This window comes from Papio anubis, chromosome 2 (assembly GCF_008728515.1).
Source record: "Papio anubis isolate 15944 chromosome 2, Panubis1.0, whole genome shotgun sequence".
Classification (NCBI taxonomy): Eukaryota; Metazoa; Chordata; class Mammalia; order Primates; family Cercopithecidae; genus Papio; species Papio anubis.
The window spans coordinates 187,217,344-187,239,610 of NC_044977.1; the positions used below are offsets into that span (position 1 = coordinate 187,217,344).

General features: G+C 38.5%; 1 protein-coding gene and 1 long non-coding RNA gene across 2 annotated transcripts in view; one reads left to right on the plus strand and one right to left on the minus strand.

The window, feature by feature from the left end:
* The window catches only part of OSTN (osteocrin), a 59,760-nt gene that overhangs the window by 15,115 nt on the left and 22,378 nt on the right, over positions 1-22,267 (plus strand). The window contains exon 3 of the mRNA XM_003895275.5: positions 4,053-4,267. Within this exon, the coding sequence (XP_003895324.2) occupies positions 4,053-4,267 (215 nt within the window). The remainder of the gene's footprint in view (positions 1-4,052; positions 4,268-22,267) is intronic.
* LOC108584747 lies at positions 4,130-21,710 on the minus strand. Its single transcript, XR_001900237.3, has 3 exons — positions 15,531-21,710; positions 8,220-8,287; positions 4,130-4,242 (listed from the first exon to the last, which is right to left on the minus strand). It is a non-coding gene; the product is annotated as an uncharacterized LOC108584747 (long non-coding RNA).

Sequence of the window (22,267 nt, forward strand, 5' to 3'; positions counted from 1 at the left end):
AATGTATTAGTCCATTTTCATACTGCTATAAAGAACTACTCAGTCAGGTGTGGTGGCTCATGGCTGTAATCCTAGCACTTTGGGAGGCTAAGGTGGGTGGATCACTTGAGGTCAGGAGTTCAAGATAAGCCTGTCCAACATGGTGAAACTCCATCTCTATCAAAAATGCAAAAATTAGCTGGGCATGGTGGTGACCGCCTGTAATCCCAGCTGCTCAGGAGACTGAGGCAGGAGAATCACTTGAACCTGGGAGGCAGAGGTTGCAGTGAGCCAAGATCAAGTCACTGCACTGCAGTCTGGGCAACAGAATGAGACTTTGTCTCAAAACAACAACAACAACAAACTGCCCAAGACTGGGTAATTTATAAAGGAAAGAGGTTTAATTGACTTATAGTTCTGCATGGCTTGGGAGGCCTTGGGAAACTTACAATCATGGCAGAAGGTGAAGGGAAAGCAAAGCATATTCTTCACAAGGTGGCAGGAAGGAGACTGAATTACCAAACATTTATAAAACCACCAGATCTTGTGAGAACTCACTATCGTGAGAACAGCATGGGAGAAATCATCCCCATGATTTAATTACCTCCACCTGGTCTCTCCTTTGACATGTGGGGATTATGGGGATTACAATCCAAGGTGAGATTTTCAGTCAAGTTACAGCCAAACCATACCATTTTGCCACTTGCCCCTCCCAAATCTCAGATCCTCACATTTCAAAACACAATTATGCCTTCCTAACAGTCCTCCAAAGTCTTAACTTATTCCATCATTAACCCAAAAGTCAAGTCCAAAGTTTCATCTGAGACAAGGCAAGTCCTTTCCACCTATGAGCCTGTAAAATCAATAGCAAGTTTGTTACTTTCTAGATACAATGGGGGTTCAGGCATTGGGCAAATGAACTCACTCCAAATGGGAGAAATTTCCCAAAACAAAGGGGGCACAGACCTCATGCAAATCAGAAATCCTATAGGGCCGTTATTAAACCTTTAGAGATCATTCCAAAACCATTTCCTTTGACTCCATGTCTCACATCCATGTCATGCTGATTCAAGAGGTAGGTTCCCATGGTCTTGGACAGCTCTGCCCCTGAGGCTTTGCAGGGTACAGCCCCACTCTCAGCAGCTTTCATGGGCTGGCATTGAGTGTCTGTGGCTTTTCTAGATGCACAGTGCAAGCTCTCCGTGGATCTATCCAATCTGGGGCCTGGAGTACTGTGGCCCACTTCTCACAACTATACTAGGCAGTACCACAGTGGGGATTCTGTGTCGGGGCTCCAACCCCACATTTCTCTTCTGCACTGCCCTAGCAGAGGTCCTTCATGAGGGCTCCACCCCTTTAGCAAATTTCTGCCTAGACATCCAGATATTTCCATACATCCTCTGAAATCAAGGCAGAGGTTCCCCAAACTCAATTATTTACTTCAGTGTACCAGCAGGCCCCAAAACATGTGTAAACCACCAAGGCTTGGGGCTTGAACCCTCTGAAAGAACGACCTGCCTGTATGTTGGCCGCCCTTAGCCACAGATGGGATGCACGGCACCAAGTCCCAAGACTGCATAAAGCCGCAAGGCCCAGGGCCTGGCCTATTAAACCATTTTTCCCTCCTAGGCCTCTGGGCCTGTGATGGGAAGGGCTGCCGTGAAGCCATCTGACATGCCATGGAGACACTTTCCCCATTGTCTTGGCGATTAGCATTTGGCTCCTAGTAAGCAAATTTCTGCTGCTGGATTAAATTTCTCCTCTGAAAATGGGTTTTTCATTTCTATTGCATCATCAGGCTGCAAATTTTCTAAACTTTTTGTTCTGCTTCCCTTTTAAACATAACTTCTAATTTCAAACCATCTCTTTGTGATTAGATAAAACTGAATGCTTTTAAGAGCACCAGCTCATATTTTGAATGCTTTGCTGCTTAGAAATTTCTTCTGCCAGATACCCTAAACCATCTCTCTCAAGTTCAAAGCTCCACAGATCTCTAGGGCCAGGGCAAAATGCCGCCAGTCGCTTTGATAAAGCATAGCAAGAGTCACCTTTGCTCCAGTTCCCAACAAGTTCCTCATCTCCATCTAAGACCACCTCAGCCTGGACTTCATTGTCCATAAAACTATCAGCATTTTGGTAAAAACTATTCAACAAGTCTCTAGGAAGTTTCAAACTTTCCCACATCTTCCTGTCTTCTTCTGAGCCCTTCAAACTGTTCCAACCTCTGCCTATTTCCCATTTCCAAAGTTGCTTCCACATTTTTGGGTATCTTTATAGCAGCACCCCACTCTCTGTGGTAACAATTTTCTGTGTTAGTCCATTTTCATACTGCTGTAAAGAACTGCCCAAGAGTGTGTTATTTATAAAGGAGAGAGGTTTAATTGACTTACGGTTCTGCATGGCCAGGGAAGCCTCAGGTAACAGAATCATGGTGGAAAGTGAAGGGGAAGCAAGGCACCTTCTTCACAAGGCAGCGGAAAGAATGAATGCAGGAGGAACTACCAAACACATAAAACCAGCAGCTCTCGTGAGAACTCACTCACTATCACAAGAACCGCATGAGAGATGCTGCCTCCATAATTCAATTACCTCCCCCGATCTCTCTTTTCACATTTGGAGATTATGAGGATTACAATTCAAGATGATATTTTGGATGGGAACACAGTCAAACCATGTCAAAAGACAATAGAAAGAATAATTTTAGAAGAAAAACAGAAAGTGAAGAAAAATAAAAACCAAGGTCAATAGTCTGGCACATGGAAGAATCACTAGAAGTGGGAAGAGATTCCCCAGAGCTAAAAATTTTCCCACATGGGAATATTCTCACGATTTCAGAAAAAAAAAGCAGTATTTGTGGGACTACAGAATGACTCAAGATTGTTAGTAGGAGCATTTAAGAAATGCTGTCATTGGGCCTCAGAGAGGAAAAGACAGACCTCACAAACTGAACAGCTATAGATTTATGACTTGGATGAAGTGCAAAGTGGCAATAGGTGTAAGAAACAAACAAGAAATTTTACAGGGCACACAAAGTTATTGGGATATCTCAGACACATTGCAGACACAAATACTTGTTGATAAATCACAGGGATAGAGAAGGTGAGATGCTTAGACACAGAGACTAAATTTTTATTTTTGTATCCTTCATGTCCAATGCAGAACCTAGTACATAGTGGATTAGTAATGGCTTGAGTTAGTAAATAATGAATGAATGGTAAAAAGAAAATAGCATGAGATTTGGTTCGGAATTCATTTAATAAATATTCATCAGAAATTTGCTGAATACTAACTATGAGCAAAATATGAGATGAAGCATGAAATAAATCAAATGAAAGACTAATTAGACAAACTCATTGATTCAAGATTCAACCTAATAACAAATACAAATGTATTGTAACCAACCTGGCACAAGGCAAAAAATAATAAGTGCAATGATGAAAGTGGTATATAGCAAAGCACTATGGGAATGATGAGGAAGGATGAAGTTGTTGCTGGAAAAGAATCTGAAAAAGTGATCGGTAAATATGCTAAATGTTAAAGGCATTCCAGGAGTTTTTCTTTTCTTCTCTTGTCTTGTTTTTTTCCCTTGTTTATACCCCTCTTCTATATGTTTCAGTCCCCAAAGATCTAGCACTCTCTATGGAAAATAACTTCGTAAGAAATTGTAAGTCTAGGCACGGTGGCTCATGCTGTAATCCCAGCACTTTGGGAGGCCGAGGCCGGTGGATCACCTGAGGTCAGGAGTTCGAAACCAGCCTGGCCAACGTGGTGAAACCCCGCCTGTACTAAAAATACAAAAAATTGGCCAGGCATGGTGGTGGGCACCTGTACTCCCAGCTCTCTGGGAACTGAATAGGAGAATCACTTGAACCCGGGAGGTGGACGTTGCAGTGAGCCAAGATCACGCCATTGTACCCCAACCTTGGCAACAAGTGCAAAACTTTGTCTGAAAAAAAAGTATAAAATGTTACATGATGAGAATGTCAGCTAATGGTAGCAAAAGCCAAATACATATATACATACTTGAAGTCTCTTTGTCTAAATTAATGGAATCACCTTTCCTTGCCTTATAGGCCTTTGATTCTGGAGTCATAGATGTGCAGTCAACACCCACAGTCAGGGAAGAGAAATCAGCCACTGATCTGACAGCAAAGCTCTTGCTTCTTGATGAATTGGTGTCCCTAGAAAATGACGTGATTGAGACAAAGAAGAAAAGGAGTTTCTCTGGTTTTGGGTCTCCCCTTGACAGACTCTCAGCTGGCTCTGTGGATCACAAAGGTAAACAGAGGTAAGTGAACTCTTAGAAAAGGAAAGTTTTTATTTTCTAATTATTTTATTCTGGATTCTAAAACAGCGAATTCCACATGAAAAATACAGTGAAAACTTTGTATAGAAACAGATTTGACAGCATGTTAGCTAATCTATAGGTTTAATAATATAATTTTCGAAATAACTGTTTAGGGAGCAAAATGACTGCCACAGTGTGCATTAGTATTTTTGTCATAATGTTTCCTAAGTAAGATTCTGTCTTATGCAGATATAAAACAGTTATTATAAGACATTACTGCGTTTGGGAGGTGACGCAAAATATATGCTCAGTGGTATAAATGTTCTGGTGAATTGAGTTTTCCATTTACTAGAGGTAATTGGAATATCCTTTGGTTTTTACCGTTGATACAAACCTTTCCAAATTGTGTGAATGAATCTGAGTGAAAAGCTCTCAGAACTTGGAGTCAGAACACATGTGTTTCTGTCAAATTTCTGTTTCTTTCCATGTGACTTGTAAAGTATCTTATCCTCTCTGATCCTCAGCTTATTTATCCACAAAGTGAGAACAATTACTTGGTTCCATAAAATTCAAATAAGATAATCAAATGTAAGTGCTTCATAGAATGCTAATTATTATAATAGATTTAGAGTAGTGAAATATCCCTTTAGGTCAGTAATTTAAAGTCATCATTTCAAACTTAGTTCATTTTCTTCAATATCTGTTCTTCATACTGTACATTTCATATTAGAAGTGGCACAAAAGACCACCTAAGTACCATAGACAGACACCTGGGAAATTGACCCAAGATTCCTTTTGTTCACCCTGAACATTTCTCACTAAACTCTGTAAATACCGTTTGCCTTATATATTAAAAAAGGAAATTATGTTTATCACAGCACTATTCACAATAGCAAAGCCATGGAATCACCTAAGTGTCCAACAGTGGTGGACTGGATAAAGAAAATATGGAATGTAGACACCATGGAATACTATATAGTCGTAAAAAAGAAAAGAATAAAATTATGTTCTTTGCAGCTACATGGATGCAGCTGGATGCCATTATTCTAACTGAATTAATACAGAAACAGGAAATCAGACACTAGATGTTCTCACTTATAAGTGGAAGCTAAACAGTGGGTATCCATGGGCATAAAGATGAAAACAGCAGACCCTGGGAGCTCTAAAAGGTGGAAGGGAAGAAGGAGGAGTTGATAAACTACCTACTGAGTATTATGTTCACTATTTGGGTGATGGGTTCACTAAAAACTCAAACCCCAGGATCGTCCAATATACCCATGTGGCAAACCTACACATGTATACCCTGAATCTAAAATAAAATATTTTTTAACAATACTTTGTAAAAGATAAAATTTATTTCAAATAAATAAATAAGAAAATTTTAGGAGCTTCAGTAGTGCAACTGATTAGTGTGCAGTACTTACAAAACAGGAAGCATTAGACTTATCTCATGTATGAATATCTACACAAAAGTCATAGATAAAATGTTAGCAAATAGAATCCAACAGCACTTTTTAAAATATAATACATTTTGACCAAGGGGGGCTTATTCCAGGAAAGTAAATATGAGTTAATATTAGTTATTATATAATGTAATCTTTCATATTAATAGAACAATAGATAAAAATCATATGATTATATCAATAGATGACAGAAGAGGTATTTGACAAAATCTAATATTTATTAATGTCTAAGGAAGTGCAATGGAATAAGAACTGAGAAACACTTTTTAAACATGATGTATATGTATGTGTGTGTTTGTATTTTAGCCCAAAAGCCAACATCTTATTTAATGGTTGAGGCACGTACTGTGTTCTTAAGTCAAAAAACTCAAAAGCAGAAACATGTCAGCTCCACTTAAGTTAAATTACAAACTTAACACAATTCTAATAAAAAGTGCCATCAGTGTTGATGATAAAGTTCATTTAAAAGAATAAAAGCTAGCATAGCCAGAAAAACTCTGCAAAAGAGACAGAAAGAAAGAGCCCTACCAGATCTTAGTAAGTAAAAGAATATAGTTTGAATAAGTGATGTTGGGATATGAGGAAAAAGATAAAATTAATTCATTCTCAAACTATACATTATGATAAATTCTAAATGCATCAGAGATTTGATTGAAGAAATAGGTGAACCTATATAGGTACTAGAAGAAGACATTGTTGGAAGTTCTACATAGAGAAGGAATAGAGAAGGTATTCTAAATTCAGTTGTAAAATTTGAATAGAAAAAATAAGGAAAAAGTTAATTACATATTTTAAAGTTTTCATGACAAAAGATACCATAAAACAAAGTAAAAACACAAAGAATAAACTGGAAAAAATGTTTGTAACTTAAATCAAAGGGTTACTATATTTAATATATAAAGAACCTTGAAAAATAAAGAAGAAAAAGAACAAACTATAGAAAAATTGGGGTAAAAAACAGTAGTCAATTCATGAAAAAAATGTAAATTGCCTTTAGCCGTGTGAAAAGATGCACACCATTCTTGTTATAAGAAAGAAGTGTACTATGATTTTACTGGTATACAATTCCTCACCTGATAGATTGGTAGAAATGGATTTTTGAAAAACCAAAATAATTACTGAGGCTATGAGAAAAAGGCACTCCTACGTGGTGCTGATTGGAGTGCAAAATGGGACCCACATGGAGGGGAATGTTGCAATATCCAGCAGAGTGGATGTGTGCTGACTTTTTGGCCCAGCCTTCCTCCTATTTCTAGATATCTCTCCCAAATATATACTAGTAAAGATGTGTTTAGCAGAAGAAAGCATGCATAAGGCTGTTCATTTTAGAACCATTTATTATAAACTTTTTATTTAAAAAATAAAATTATAAGCAAAATACAGAAAAATATTGACACCTGTGATAACAAAGAAATGACTCTTAAGGGCAGTTTGTTGTCCTGGGGGAATAACTCTTTTTCGGAGGAGGCTTACTGGATCCTTTAAGTGAAAAGTGGTGTTGACAGATGGCCATCTGGGCATTAGGGTTGCCCATTTCTCTTGGATTAGTGATTGTTTTTAGGAATTTTAGAGCATAGACTGAGTCATGAGTGCACGCTGATATTAATCAGAAACATAAATTTATACTAATATGAATGTTTTTTGGACATTTTGAAATCATGCCATATCAGGTGTTATAATATTATTTAACATGTTCAACTTATAACTTTATTTCATTTTTTCCATGCCGTGAATCCCCTTTCTTATTTGCATCAAGAATGATCGAATTTGATTATCAAATAAATACATATTTGCTTTATTTCACAATACAAACTCAACCATCTCAGAATAGCAATACCAGGATTATCACCAGCAATACGATTTCCCAAAATAGTTTGTAGTTAATAATTTTACTGATGCTCAGATTGTCATAGTTTAGCTAATCAGAACATCCTCAAATTGGCTCTTGAGTTCTTTTGAACTGAAATTAGAAATAATAAGTTTCCTTGCTATCAGGTATGACAAGATATTCAAGCTCACTTCGTACATTTTCTTCCCCAACTCTGCCTGGGGAAACAAAATTATGAGTTTTATAAAGAAATATTGTGCAAAGGAGGATTGTAATATTTAAGGTTCATTTACAATGGGCATTTGGCATCGACAGAACAAGTATTTATATGTATACATTCAACATTTTGCAGCATATTTGCATTCAAGTTACATTTCCAAATTCTATGCCAAATACAGTCTAACTCACCATCACAAATCCCTCAGATATTACTAAAATCCTGTTTATTTGGTAGGAGTGCAGTATTATCTTATTAGAAAATAATTTTATATTCCTACTAGATAAACTGTATTTTTACTATTTCATTGAAATTCACTGACATTTTCTTTCCAGTTGAATGCATTAAATCTGTTTAAATCTATGACTGAAAAATCTTTAGGAAATGCTAGTTATCAATTCATTGTTTTTGAAAACATATAAATGAAGAGAACATTAAACCTACCTTTCTTATATGACCTTCACCAGTAATAGTAGAGGAGCTGGAATTTTCTCTTTATAGAATTTTTGCATCTAAAACAATCAAGAAATTGTGGAATTAGTAAATGAGGTAGAAATTTCTCTTTATAAAATTATTTTGGCTAAAAAATGACAGAATTAGAAAATTTCTATTTTGCAAATCCTAATGAAATGATGGGTCTAGACAATTATCATTAACTGCTGTTAGCATCAGAAGAAGAAAACAGCAAGTCATTATATGCCTTCCGATAATAGAACCCAGCACTACCTATAAAATAGTATTGCCAAAAGCAGTCTTGTCTCTAGTTCTATACGTACCAATTTTCAGGAAATGTGAAAGACAGAAGTGAGTTCAGAGACACTACGGGGATGCAAATAGCAAAATCCAGACTGTGGGAAACTGCAGGACAAATAATCCAGTTTCTTCCATAAATAAATTACAGCGTTTGAAGGGATTAAAAAAGAGATAGAAAGGGAAGGGGATTCTAAAGTAGAGGGATTAACCAGTTAAAACGTTTTACGTGTCCTGACTGAAACAATGATCCTTTAAAAAATTAATACACATAACAGACAATTGTGAATGTGAACAGTAATTATTTGGTAATGTTAAATAACTATTATTTACTTTTAAATATGAAATGATACAGACCTTAAAAATGAGAGAGATACCTCAGTTAAATATTTAAATATGAAAGTATTATCTGATTTTTAGAAAAGTAATGCAGGAGTGGGAGTGGAATGGATGAAGTAAGATTTGCAGTAAACTGATAATTATTGACTTAGAATGATGTGCACATGGGAGTTTGTTATACTATTCTATTTTGTCATATGTCTGAACTATTTTATAGTAAATTCCTTTAAAAACTAAGCAATGAGATAAACAGCAGATTAGACCTGGTAAAAGAGTAAATAAATTAATAACATAATAAGGTCAAGAAAATGACTCAATATATCAAAAACATATGAAGAATAGAATAAAACAAATTAATGTATAGTTTAATAAGAACTTTATGGGAACAAATAAGAGAAAAATAATTACTATTTAAATAACTTTTGGGCCAAGTGCAGTGGTTCACAGTTGTAATCCCAGAACTTCGAGAGGCCAAGGCAGGTGGATCACTTGAAGTCAGTAGTTCGAGACCAGCCTGCCTAATATGGTGAAACCCCATCTCTACTAAAAATACGAAAAGATTAGCTGGGCATGGTGGTGGGCGCCTGTAATCCCAGCTACTCGGCAGGCTGAGGCACAAGAATCACTCGAGCCCAGGAGGCAGAGGTTGCAGTGAGCCAAGATTGCAGCACTGCACTCCAGCCTGGGCGACAGAGTGAGGACTCAGTCTCAATAAATAAATGAGTAAATAAGTAAATAAATAAATAACAGGATATTTTATCAATACTTTTCAAGAAATAGTGAAAACATTTTCAAATTCAGTAATTAAAACAAATTTTGGGGCACATAACTAGTGCCCTTTCTGACAGGTTAAGTGGATTATTCTGCTAAGAGAAAATCTTGTAGGAGATGGCTTAGAGGCGTAAACATTAAGGACACATTCTTGGCTGGGCGCGGTGGCTCACGCCTGTAATGGGAGGCAGAGGCGGGTGGATCACCAGGTCAGGAGACGGAGACCATCCTGGCCAACATGGTGCAACCCCGTCTCTACTAAAATACAAAAAATTAGCTGAGCGCGGTAGTGGGTGCCTGCAGTCCCAGCTACTCGGGAGGCTGAGGCAGGAGAATGGCTTGACCCTGGAAGGCGGAGGTTGCAGTGAGCTGAGATCGGGCCACTGCGCTCCAGTCTGGTGACAGAGCAAGACTCCGTCTCAAAAAAAAAAATAAAAATAAAATAAATAAATAAATAAATAAAATTCTTAAAAGGGCTAAGTAGCACGAGAACTCACTACTAGGTGATAAGAATAAGAAATGGGACAAGACATGAAATTGGGAAGGAGAGTCGGAGGTCACAAAGGAATGCTGCATTCTGCAACCATTCATACTGTTGCCTTCTGGAATGTGCAGTGCAAAACCCACATAACCTTAGTCAATATCCCTGGAGCTAGATTGCAAAGTTTCATCCAATGCTGTATAAAGCAAGAAATGAATTTAGTAGAATAATGATGACCCTAGGAAATTAAAAATGAACTATTTCTTTCTCCTTTTCTCTCCTTTACCTCCACCTCCTACTATTTCGAGAAGTTTGGCAGTGTTAAGGAGCGAGAGGCATTTGCACAAAAGCTCACCCATGGGCTTCCAAAGTTGAGAATTCCTCCTAATGTATACTCTCTAGTCTTTTATATATATATATATATATATATTTTTTTTTTTTTTTTTTTTTTTTGACTTTGTCTCTCGCTTGCCACCCAGGCTGAGAGGCAGTGGCCGGATTCAGCTCACTGCAAGCTCCGCCTCCCTGGTCACTTATTCCTCCTGCCTCATAGCCTCCCGTGAAGGCTGGGATCATGCATGCACCACCTCACCTGCTAGTTTTTGTATTTTTAGTAGAGGTGATGAGGTTTCACCGTGTTAGCCAGGATGGTCTCTTGATCTCCTGACCTCGGATCCGCCTTGCCTCGCCTCCCAAAGTGCTGCTGGGATTACAGGCTTGAGCCACCTGCCACCGGCCTATATTTTTTATTTTTATAGTTGATAATTTATGTATCTCAATTAAATTCCAAGGACACTTCCTCTGAGATGTTTCAGCAGCATTTTTAAATATACATACAGGAATTCCTCTCTTTTGTCTCTTTAAAGCAAATATGAAATTTGTTTTGTATATTCCAAAGCAGAAAATGATGAAAGATAAAACAATGTTATTGCATAAAATATTTCTATAGACATTTCTGAGTTTTAGTTAAAAACAATTTCAGACTTGTTTTGAGGTGTAATGATAGTTCAAACATAATACAGTAAGCAAATTTTCTCTCATCTGTTACTAAGGCTTCAGCATCATTTAAAAAATTACATATATATGTCACATATATATAAACCACAAGACTAAAATGCATTTAGTAACAAGAATGGCTAGAAGTTTTATACAGATAAGATTACAATTTTAAGAGATTAATTACTAATGGGATTACACTGAGAATTAATTTTATACTTTGTTGATATGACAAAAATCATGAAAATGTCTATGGTTTCATTTATGATTATTTGGAATATATCTCGGAGATGCAATTCTCCATACTCTGTGCTTAAAGACTACATACATCACTTAATTCAGGATCCACAAACTTTAAAATAAGCAGGTCACTATAGCAGCTCTGGTGAAACCATGGAAACCCCTTCCCTCAGAATATTGTTTTAGAGTGATAGAATTTATAAGAGTTCAAAGGTTACCCACCGTTTAGAAACAGAATTATCAAAATCAATTTTTTAAACTAATTCCATGTATATAACATACAGGCACCTTATTTTATTTATTACCTAAAATAAGATGTGCTGATGTGACTGCAAACAATAGCTGTAGTTAAAAGCGTGGCTCACGCCTCTCTATAATCTCAGCACTTTGGGAGGCTGAGGCAGGCAGATCACCTGAGGCTAGGGAGTCTCGTGGAGCAGCCTGGACCAACATGGGTGAAATCCTGCCCTACTAAAAATACAAAATTCAAACTGGTGACGTGCGGCACCACCGTAATCCCAGCTACCCAGGAGGCTGAGGCATGAGAATCGGCTGAACACGGGGAAGCAGAGGCTCAGTGAGCTGAAGATTGTGCCACAGCACTCCAGCCTGGGTGACAGGGAGACTGTCTCAAAAAATAAATTGTTGTAACTAGTGCAGAACATAACCCATTTCCAAAAGCATCTATGATAACTAAAATGTGCTTTGAAAGTATCTGGTGATTTATATGAGTAATAATGTTCAGACACAACAATTACTACTATTTCTTTTCTATATTCATAAAGTAAATGTTATTTTTAAAATTATTTTAGAGCAATAGTATGCTGTGGTTTGCCTGTAATCAATCCCAGCATTCTTTGGGAGGCCGAGACGGTAGATCACGAGGTCAGGAGACTGAGACCCATCCCATAACACAGTGAAACCTCGCCTCTACTAAAATACAAACTAGCCGGATGCAGGTGGTGGCTTCAGTCCCAGCTACTCGGGAGGCTGAGGCAGGAGAATGGCGTGGAACCCGGGAGGCATGGAGCTTACAGTGAGCCGAGATCTGGCCACTGCACCCAGCCTGACGCCAGAGAAGATCTGCCTCAAAAAAAAAAAAAAAAATTATTTTTATGTATTTATTTTTTTGAGATGGAGTCTTACTCTTTTGCCTAGTCTGGAGGGCAGTGGCTTAATCTTTTTTTTTTTTTTTTTTTTTTTTTAGATGCAGTTTTGCTCTTGTTGCCCAGACTGGAGTGCAATGGTGAGATCTTGGCTCACTGCCTCCTCCACCTCCCAGGTTCAAGTGATTCTCCTGCCTCAGACTCCCGAGTAGCTGGGATTATAGGCATGGGATGATAGGTGCCTGCCACCATGCCTGGCTAATTTTTGTATTTTTAGTAGGGACTGTGTTTCTCCATGTTGGCCAGGCTGGTCTCGATCTCCTGGCCTCAAGTGATCCGCCCACCTCTGCTTTTCAGAATGCTGGGATTACTGGCGTGAGCACTGTGTTCGGTCATAAATGTTATCTTTCATTTACAGGTTAATGGAACTAAAGATGTAACCCTTTCCCATCTACATGTATAGGCCCCAGAATTATATTGCTACATAATACCAGATTTTAAAACTCTGAGTCACCAGGGTACAAAATGCATTATTTAATTCTAAATTACTACAGAATATCAGAAAAGAAAAAGAAAATTAACTGTACTTTCAAAAAGGTCCACCAGGAGATGGAAACAAAAAAACTCATGAAAGCTAGGGAAAACAAAGATGAAAAGAAACAAATATAAAAAGCTAAACAGGGAAAACCCTGTATCAGATCATATTAACTTGAGACAAAGAACCACCTGTTGTTCCTATTTTGTATTGCTTAACATATTTTTACCTGAATAGGACACTAGCTTCATTTTCTGATTCATGTGCAAATTACTTCAATTCTCCAGGCAACACTAACTCAACTATACTTTGAAGCCCAAAATATTTTCCTTATTTCCATTCACTTGTTTAAAGTCTGAAGTTATCATTTTATTTCTGTTTTCTTTTTTTCTTTTTTTGAGACGGAGTCTTGCTCTGTCGCCCAGGCTGGAGTGCAGTGGCAGAATCTCAGCTCACTGCAAGCTCCACCTCCCGGGTTCTAGCGATTCTCCTGCCTCCGCCTACCGAGTAGCTGGGACTCCTGATCTCCAGTGATCTGCCTGCCTCGGCCTTCCAAAGTGCTGGGATTACAGGCGTGAGCTACCAAGCCCTGTCTTTTTTCTGGAAAAAATAGTATCTACTATCTGAATGACTCTTTAACATTAGAAGATATTGATGGCTGGACGCAGTGGCTCATGCCTTTAATCTCAGCACTTTGGGAGGCCGAGGCAGGCAGATCATCTGAGGCTGGGAGTTTGAGACCAGCGTGACCAACATGGTGAAACCGCATCTCTACTAAAAATACAAACTTTGCCGGGCGTGGTGGCGCACGCCTGTGATCTCAGCTACTTGGGAGGCTGAGGCAGGAGAATCACTTGAGCCCGGGAGGCAGAGGTTGCAGTTAGCCGAGATCGCGCCATTACACTCCAGCCTGGGCAACAAAAGCAAAACTCTGTCTCAAAAAAAAAAAAAAGATACTGATGATTGGCCTAGAATTTTTCTAAATAATGGTTTCTCTCACTCCTTCACACAACACTAAAAATGTCTTGCAAATAGTCACAGTAATAGTGCTGTATATTTGAATTTAATTACTATTAAACATTTTTACAACTCTTATTGCTTTAATTCTCACATTTAATATTTTAGGTCAGTAAAGCAAGAAATGCCATTGTGTTAGGGTTCCAACAAGAAATAGGTGTCACCTTTGAAACAGGAAAATTTGAGGAGGGTTTTTTCAAAGGAAGACTATTTACAAAACTCTGGGTACAGGCAGATAATAATGGATGGCACAGCAGCCCATGGTGGCCGGAAAAGACAAGAAAGGAAGAGGTTTCCAAAAGTCAGAGAGTCATAGAGTTTCAGATGCCTTGAGAAAAGTAGTGACTTGGCCGGGTGCGGTGGCTCATGCCTGTAATCCCAGCACTTTGGGAGGCTGAGGCAGGCAGATTGCCTGAGGTCGGGAGTTCAAGACCAGCCTGACCAGCAAAGTGAAACCCCATCTCTACTAAAAATATAGAATTTAGCCGGATGTTGGTGGCATGCACCTGTAATCCCAGCTCCTTGGGAAGCTGAGGCAGGAGAATCGCTTGAACCCAGGAGGCAGAGATTGCAGTGAGCCAAGATCGCACCACTGCACTCCAGCCTGGGCGACAGAGTGAGATGTCATCCCGAAAAAAAAAAAAGGAAAAGAAAAGTAGTGACTTTTTTTCAGGAGCTTACCTCCCTGGAAGAGGTCATGCAAGGAGTGGCCAGGAGAAAAGTATCCTGACCTGTCTCCAGCTCTTCCTCTGTTCTCTCTTCCCCAAATTATCTATTGCTTGATCCACACCAAAGCCAGAGGGCACAGGAACATTTACGTGTTCCAAAAAGCTCAGCCTTCTAGGACTAAAAGTAGGGTGAGAAAAGGCAGCGTATATCTGAGAGCAGAGGGAAGACAGCCAGCAAAATTCTACACATTCTAGAGATTTAGGTCAAGAAACACTTTGCTCCAGAATATTATTATATCGCCTAATTGAAAGAGAAAAACTCCATAGGTCATAATCAGAGAAAACAGTTTTTCCTCCCATCCCCTGCATTCCAACCCACTCAGGGGGAGTTGTTCACTACCCCTTGAATAAACCAAAAGGCAGGTATTAATGGCTCTACTGGTCACATCGAAATAACAAGAATCCCTCTGGTTACTTGTACTAGAAAAATAACCGTATAACAGTCATTCAAATAACCATTCTTATATGTGACCTCAAACCATGAATATTAATAAAGCTTCTCTTTCCCCTAGCTTGGACCGACCCCATTCATCCTGGAAGGCTTCAGTGGGAAGGAGCTTGTGTCCATTTTATATTCACACTCTCCCCTACCACAGTAGGCTGCCTTTTGTCTCCTCCAGAACTGGGGGTGGAGATGCATGCAGAGAAGTAAAACAAAGTCTTATTTGACTTAATATCATGACCTGTCTTTGTGCTCTCATGACTTTGTTGAACGCTCAAAGCTGACTCATTGTGGAATGTTTCTGGGAGTCACATAAACCCTAGTGTGAACAGTAACATAGACGTTCTTACCCCCAAGAATACTCCTCTTCTGCCAGGTCTGTTATGCCCCTCATCCTCATCCTATTCTCCCGTCTTCTGCATTTGACACCACCATCAGCATCCTGCTGTGTTTGCTTCACCCGTCAGCCCTGGCAGAAAGCCCTTGGGGCAAGGTCCCTTCTATAATTGACCCAGGCTCACTCTCTCCACATTCTCTACATCTGCCCACAGAAAACCCACATCCTTGACTCTGGTTACTGAAAGTGAAGCTGTTCTTGGTGCAGTCATCTCTTCAGCCTGGTATCAAGCCAGTTCTCACAGTTTCTTGCCCTTTAGATTTCATAGACACTATTTGATTAGGTTCACCATGCTTCGATGGGCATATTTTAAACTCTTTTCTCAAAGCCCTTTCCCCATATGAAGGAAGAGGGGAAATGCCATTGTTTTTCAATAACTTGCTCCCAAGAAATTCTCCTTTCCTGAGCTATTCAGTAGGAATCCTTTTACTGGATTGAAGTTGGAAAAAATTAGTTTGTAGCAACCTCCTCTGGAAATACTGCATAAGTCTAGCACCTCACTTTGGAATGCAAAACGAAATACTTCCCACATACTTTCTCTCTCCCTTTCTCTCTCTTTTTTATTCAGCCTTTTAAAGCCACAGCAAAAAACTGAGAAAGCATCCTATTTTAGTATTCTGGCACACTGCTTTTTAAAAATTTCTATCACACACTAAGAAGGAGGTATTGTTACCAGAAAGGGGTCCCAAACCAGACCCCAAGAGAGGGTCCTTGGATCTCACACAAGAAAGAATTTGAGGCGAGTCCACAGAGTAAAGTGAAAGCAATTTTATTACAGAAATAAAGAAACAGAAAAATGGCTACTCCATAGACAGAGTAGGGCCCAAAAGCAAGAGAAGGAATGTGTCCACTTTAGATATAATGCTTGTTTACATATAAGATAACAAAGCAAAAAAGAAGAAAAAATCTTTGGGGAGATGTGCACTACTACAAGGGCTTGTGACAAAGGACTGTTAATGTTTGTGTAACTACTGTCTTCCACAATAATTTCTATTATTATATTTAAAGTGAAACTTAAACTAAGGATGCTTTTGTTCTTACGATATCGTAACATCAGGACATTTCCTGGGCCTACTAAGTCCTGGATTTCTTCCATCAACATTATTAACATGTTTTCTTAACTGTAAACATCCTCTGACTAAAATGCCTAACCTTCTGGGAATGCTGTCCAGCAAGTCTTAGCCTCATTTTACCCAGCCCCTATTCAAGATGGAGTCTCTTTGGTTCAAATGCCTCTGACATTAGGATCCACATTTTATTATGTTTTCAGAGAGACAAAATGATTTCCCTGAGATTATGTTGATATAAATTACATGCCAGATTGTTTAACTCCAAGGCCATGACTTTCCACTTAATTTCTTTGCAGAAACTACCTTTCTACAAAGCTACTAGAGCGAGCAGGAGGGGAAAAATGGCAGCGAGGGCAGGCAGTGAGGCAGATGCTTACATTCTTGTGAGGCTCTGATTAGCCTAAGTAAATCTAGGTTTTACACGTGAAATGAGGAAGTAGAGGGAAAAGTCAATTATGCGTAGCCTCAAGCGACTTTCTACAAAGAAATTAAAGTTCTGTGCGAATAAGATATTTGTCAAAGGCCAGGAACAGTAAGATTCACTTAGAATATATGCATTAAAGGAATCCTTTTAGAATTACTGTATCCATGATATATGGATTTCTATCCTACCGGGACTGCCGCTATCTCAATTCTTGCCTCCTCAGAAGAAAGACTCTGACTGAGGAGCATAAAGCAGAAGAAGAAACCTAGGCAAGTTTTAGAGTGGGGGTGGAAGTTTATTAAAAAGATTTAGAGCAGGAATGAAAAGTAAAGTACACTTGGAAGAAGGCCAAGCAGACATCTTCCGGTTTGACCTTGGCCTTAGGGTTTTATATGCTGACCTACTTCCGGCATCTGGCGTCGCTCTTTCAGTGGAATGCCCCTAGAAGGTCATGTACCAGTTAAACACCACCATTTAACCTCTTAAAGCACATGCTTGAGCCCAGTCACCCAAGTCCTGAGATCTTATCAGGAAGCTGCTGATCACCAGTTTCAGATATTTCTGATCTATACGGAAACTGCCTTTCTCTGTACTGGCTGTGACCAATTATTGCTTTAGAGAGACCGTGTGACAAATGCCTGACCATCACCTATGGTTACCCGGCTTTCCTGGTGAGGTGTGAGGCCCTCTTCTGCTCCGTTCCTGTTCATGCCCCAGTACAGCTCTATGCACTATAACAATAGGTTCAGGCTAAAGTTGAGACTAGCAATGCCAGATTCAATTTGTCAGATATGATTGCCCTTCTTGACAAAAATCCCAAAGATTACGGTAAAAATTCTAACATTTTCTTTTCTTTCTAATTTGTTGTGAAGAAATGCCACAGAACTAGGCCAATCGCGGCATCTCAAGGTTTATGCTTTTTTTTTTTTTTTTAGCTCTTATTTGGTCATCTCCAGAGGACGCAGTTGAGAATGAGCTCCATTTCAGGTGTGAGAAACACGGAAAAGGGATTCAGTATTAATGGAAATGTGACTGAGGCATTTCTCAATCAATAGAGGTGTATTTGGCCAAAGTTGATGATACTCACGGGAAAAAAATCCAAGTCCCAGGAGCACCTGTGACCCGTGCTTTTTCCAAAGGGTGTTTTCAAGGGGAAAGAGCATGCAGGAGGGGGAAAAGGCAGGAAATGCGGGCAGTGAGGCAGATGCTTCCATTCTTGTGAGGCTCTGATGAGCCTCAGTAAATCTACATTTTATATATGACAAGAGCAAGTAGAGGGAAAAGTCAATTATGCATTCTCTCATGCTCAGTAAATCTACAGTTTACATAAGATAAAGTAAACATGTGAAAAGAGGGAATAGAGGAAATTAGGCTGTGATACGGGATTGTGGAATTATAGCTCAGTTTAGAAACAAAAGGAAGGCAGTAGTATTGACTCAGTTCCCTAACTTAACTTTCCCTTTGGCATAGTGATTTGAGAAGATTCCATGTTCTTTCACAAGAGTGTGCTGCCCTTTTAAGCGCTGCCCTCTTACACAATGGAAAATGCCTTTGAGCATAATGATCTCGGGCCATTGTCGCCAGTGACTGTTCCTTACTGCATGCCTCTTCTCCGCTCAGCTCAAGAACACAGGATGAGACAGTCCTGTTACCTTTTCTCCCAACCCAACTTATGTATGAAGCTTTAACACTTTCTCCCAAAGGGATAATACTCGATTCCATATATAGGCTTTGCAATGTATTACACACCCTAACCCCCAAAAGAGCATTCTACAGGATATTTTTTGTATTAAATCCATTCGCCGAACAGAAGTTTTAGAGGTTTTAAAAGTTTCATTAGCTCCTCAAGGTTCATGAGCCAAGCAAATGGAGACCCTCTCTGCTTTATATGATAAATTCCATATTTCCGGTGGAGGGTGTCCAGGTTCTGGGTGTCTTGAACAAAGAATTAAACAAAACACACAAACAAAGCAAGGAAAGGATGACACAAGGAAAGAATGAAGCGACAAATGCAGAAATTTATTGAAAATGAAAGTACACTCCACAGGGTGGGAGCGGGGCTCAAGGGCCCTGTTACAGAATTTTGATGGGTTTTACATACCCTCTGGAGGATTCCATTGGTTACTTGGTGTACGCCCTATGTAAATGAAGGGATGAAATTAAGTTACAAAGTCACATACTGGGCACACCCTATGGAGAGGATATTTTCTGTCATAGCTGAAGTGTGTATCGGGCTTATGTTCCCTGCCTCCAGACCCTATTTTCCTGCCTCATCTACAGCCATTTCCAAATTAAGCATGCCAATACAGTCACTTAAATCTCATTATGTGATTCCAGTACTCATGGTTTCTTTCTGAATGCCTGTCCATGTGGCCAATCCCTGGAGATAATACATCAGAAGCTGACATTATGCCTAGTCAGCTCCATCATCATAAATTGAGCAGAATCTGTTGAAAAGTGAATGATCACTTTTGACACAGAATCCTAGAAGTCAAAAGTAAACTTCCTGCTAAGTGAATTAGCACTTTCTTTTGTTATTCAAAACTACCCCATTTATTAAGTGGGGTAACACCCCACTTAATAAATTATTTTCCTTCTCATCCTTCACAGGTTCTTGCCAAGACCTGCATCTTGGGCTCTTCTCACATGTCAGTCCTTCCAAGGTTGTATATAGTGATATCTATCCTAATGTAAACATTTCTTAGTTTTGCATTGTAATTTTCAATTGCAGTGACCAAGATTGCAAGATTCTTGGAGGATCATTTATTTTTTCTACATGCTCCTTAAGTTTTTCCTACGTTTTCTAAGTTTTTTCTAGAACCCCCAAATTGGGTGTGGTCTCTTCTCTCCTGGAATCTCAGAGCACCGTGAATCTCATGATATTAGATATCTATTGCTATGCAACAATTACCTACAATGAACAACAATACACATTTTTGTTCTCATACACTTTTTGTGCACCAGAAATCCAGGAAAAGTTTGACTCATTTTTTTCCAGCTCAGGGTCTCTCTCAAGGTTACAGTGAAGATGTTGGCCTAGGGCTTCAGTCATCTGAAAGTTTTACTGAGGCTGGAGTATTCACTTCCTAAATGGCCCACGCACTTGGCTGAAGGCAGGAAGTCTCCGTTCCTCACTGGCTGTTGGCAAGAGGGCTTAGTTCTTTGCCATATAAACCTCTCTACAGGGTTGTTAGCATGCACTTAGGAAATGGCAGCCAGCTTCCCCCAGAAGGAGTGATCCAACAAAGTAAGGCAGAAGCTGCCATCGCTTTCATTACTTCCAACAGTGTCATTTCCACAATAGTCTATTGGCTGGAGAAGTCAGCCCTATTCAATGCGGAAGGAGACTACATAAGGGTAGAATTATTGGGCTCCACCTTGGAGTCTGGCTAGTACACTCATGTAAGGTTTATACTATAATCATTAATTTCCCTGTTTTACTAATCTAAATTACTGAACTATTTGAAGGAACATTCTTTTTTAGTGATTACTGTTTTCTCCCATTTTGGATAGTACTCAGTGTTGGTGGAGCTCTGTGCCTTTCTTAAAGGAGGAGTAGTATTTTAGTGCCCCTTTAAGATGTAGTAGTGAAATCAGACTATCGAGTTTAAGGAACATTTTCCACACTCTGATTCGAAGTTTCTTTCCTTGGATCTCGAAACCATGAACAGGATCAGTAAAAGTTGTTGTATCCAACAAATGGAAGGAAAAAAAGTTTTAATGACACCTGAAACACCTCTTAAGAACAGTTAAACAACATTTAGACATGGAAATTTTAAATGAAGTGCTAGTCTGTAAAATAAGCCTTACAAAATTTAAAGGCATAGTTATCATAAAAAACATGTTCTCAAGCTACAGTGTGATTAATTAAATGACAGAAGGATAGCCAAAAAGAAGGTGCAATTCTCAACTCATTTAATGAGAATAACATTATCTAAACACCAAAACCACATATGGAGAGAATAAGAAAAGAAAACTGTAGGACAGCCTCATTAATGACTACAGATAGAAAATTCCTACCAAAAAAATAGCAAAACAAATCCAGCAATGTATTTTAAAAAATGCCATTATCATGTTGTTTATCACAAAAATACAATATAAGCTTAATTTACTTTGAAAATCAATTAGTGGAGTTAACAAATTGAAGATATAAATCACATCATCTCTATAGATTCAGAAAAAGCATTCAGTAAAGCTAAACCCCCACCTATGATTGAAATCACTAGTAAATTAATAATACAGGGAAACTTTTTTTAACCAAGTAAGGGACACTGTTAAAAATGCCTACAACATATATTCTTAAATGATGCCACTTACAACAACAAAAAGGTCTCTGGAGAAAATTTTTACAATTTATTTGAAGACGTTAAAAACACTCTAAATAAATGATCTTGGATAGTAAGAATCAATATCATAACGATTTCAATTCTCCCCTAAATGAATTATACCTGGATTTAATACAATTCTAGTCAGAATAGCGATAGGATATTCTATGGAACTTGACAAGCTGAATCTAAAATTTCTGAATCATTAGGCATGAATATAGATTTTTTAAAAAGAAACATGATTTTCACTTACCCCATAAATACAAATTAAATTTGTTCTTGTTTATTTTGTTTTGAGATGGGGTCTCGCTATATTGCTCAATCTGATCTGAACTTCTGGACTCAAGGGATACTTCCTCCTCAATCTCCCAAGTAGCTAGTAGTACAGATATGAGCCACTGTGCCTTGCACAAATTAATTTCAACGTATTAAAAACTGAAATGTGAGAGGCAAACCTACAAAAATATTTTATGACATAGGAGAATATCTTCATAATATTAGGGTAGAGGTGATTTATTACATGAGATGCAAAAATATTGATGTTTTAAAACAACATCAAATATTTTTTTAAAAATCACAATAAAGAAGATGAATCACAGATGGGAGAAGATATTTGAAATTTATAACTCTCAAAGTCTAATATTCAGAGTATTCAAAGCCCTCCTACAGATAAATGTTTAAAAGAAAAGAAAAAAAAACAATAGAAAAACAGGAAGGAGATTCAAACAGGCACTTTCAAAAAAAGAAATCCAAGTGGCCAATAAACAAATGAAAAGCTGAGCAACATCACTAATATTCAGGGAAAGTAAATTAAAACCACAATGATATATGATTACCAAAGCATTAGGCTAGCAAAATTAAAAATCCCAGA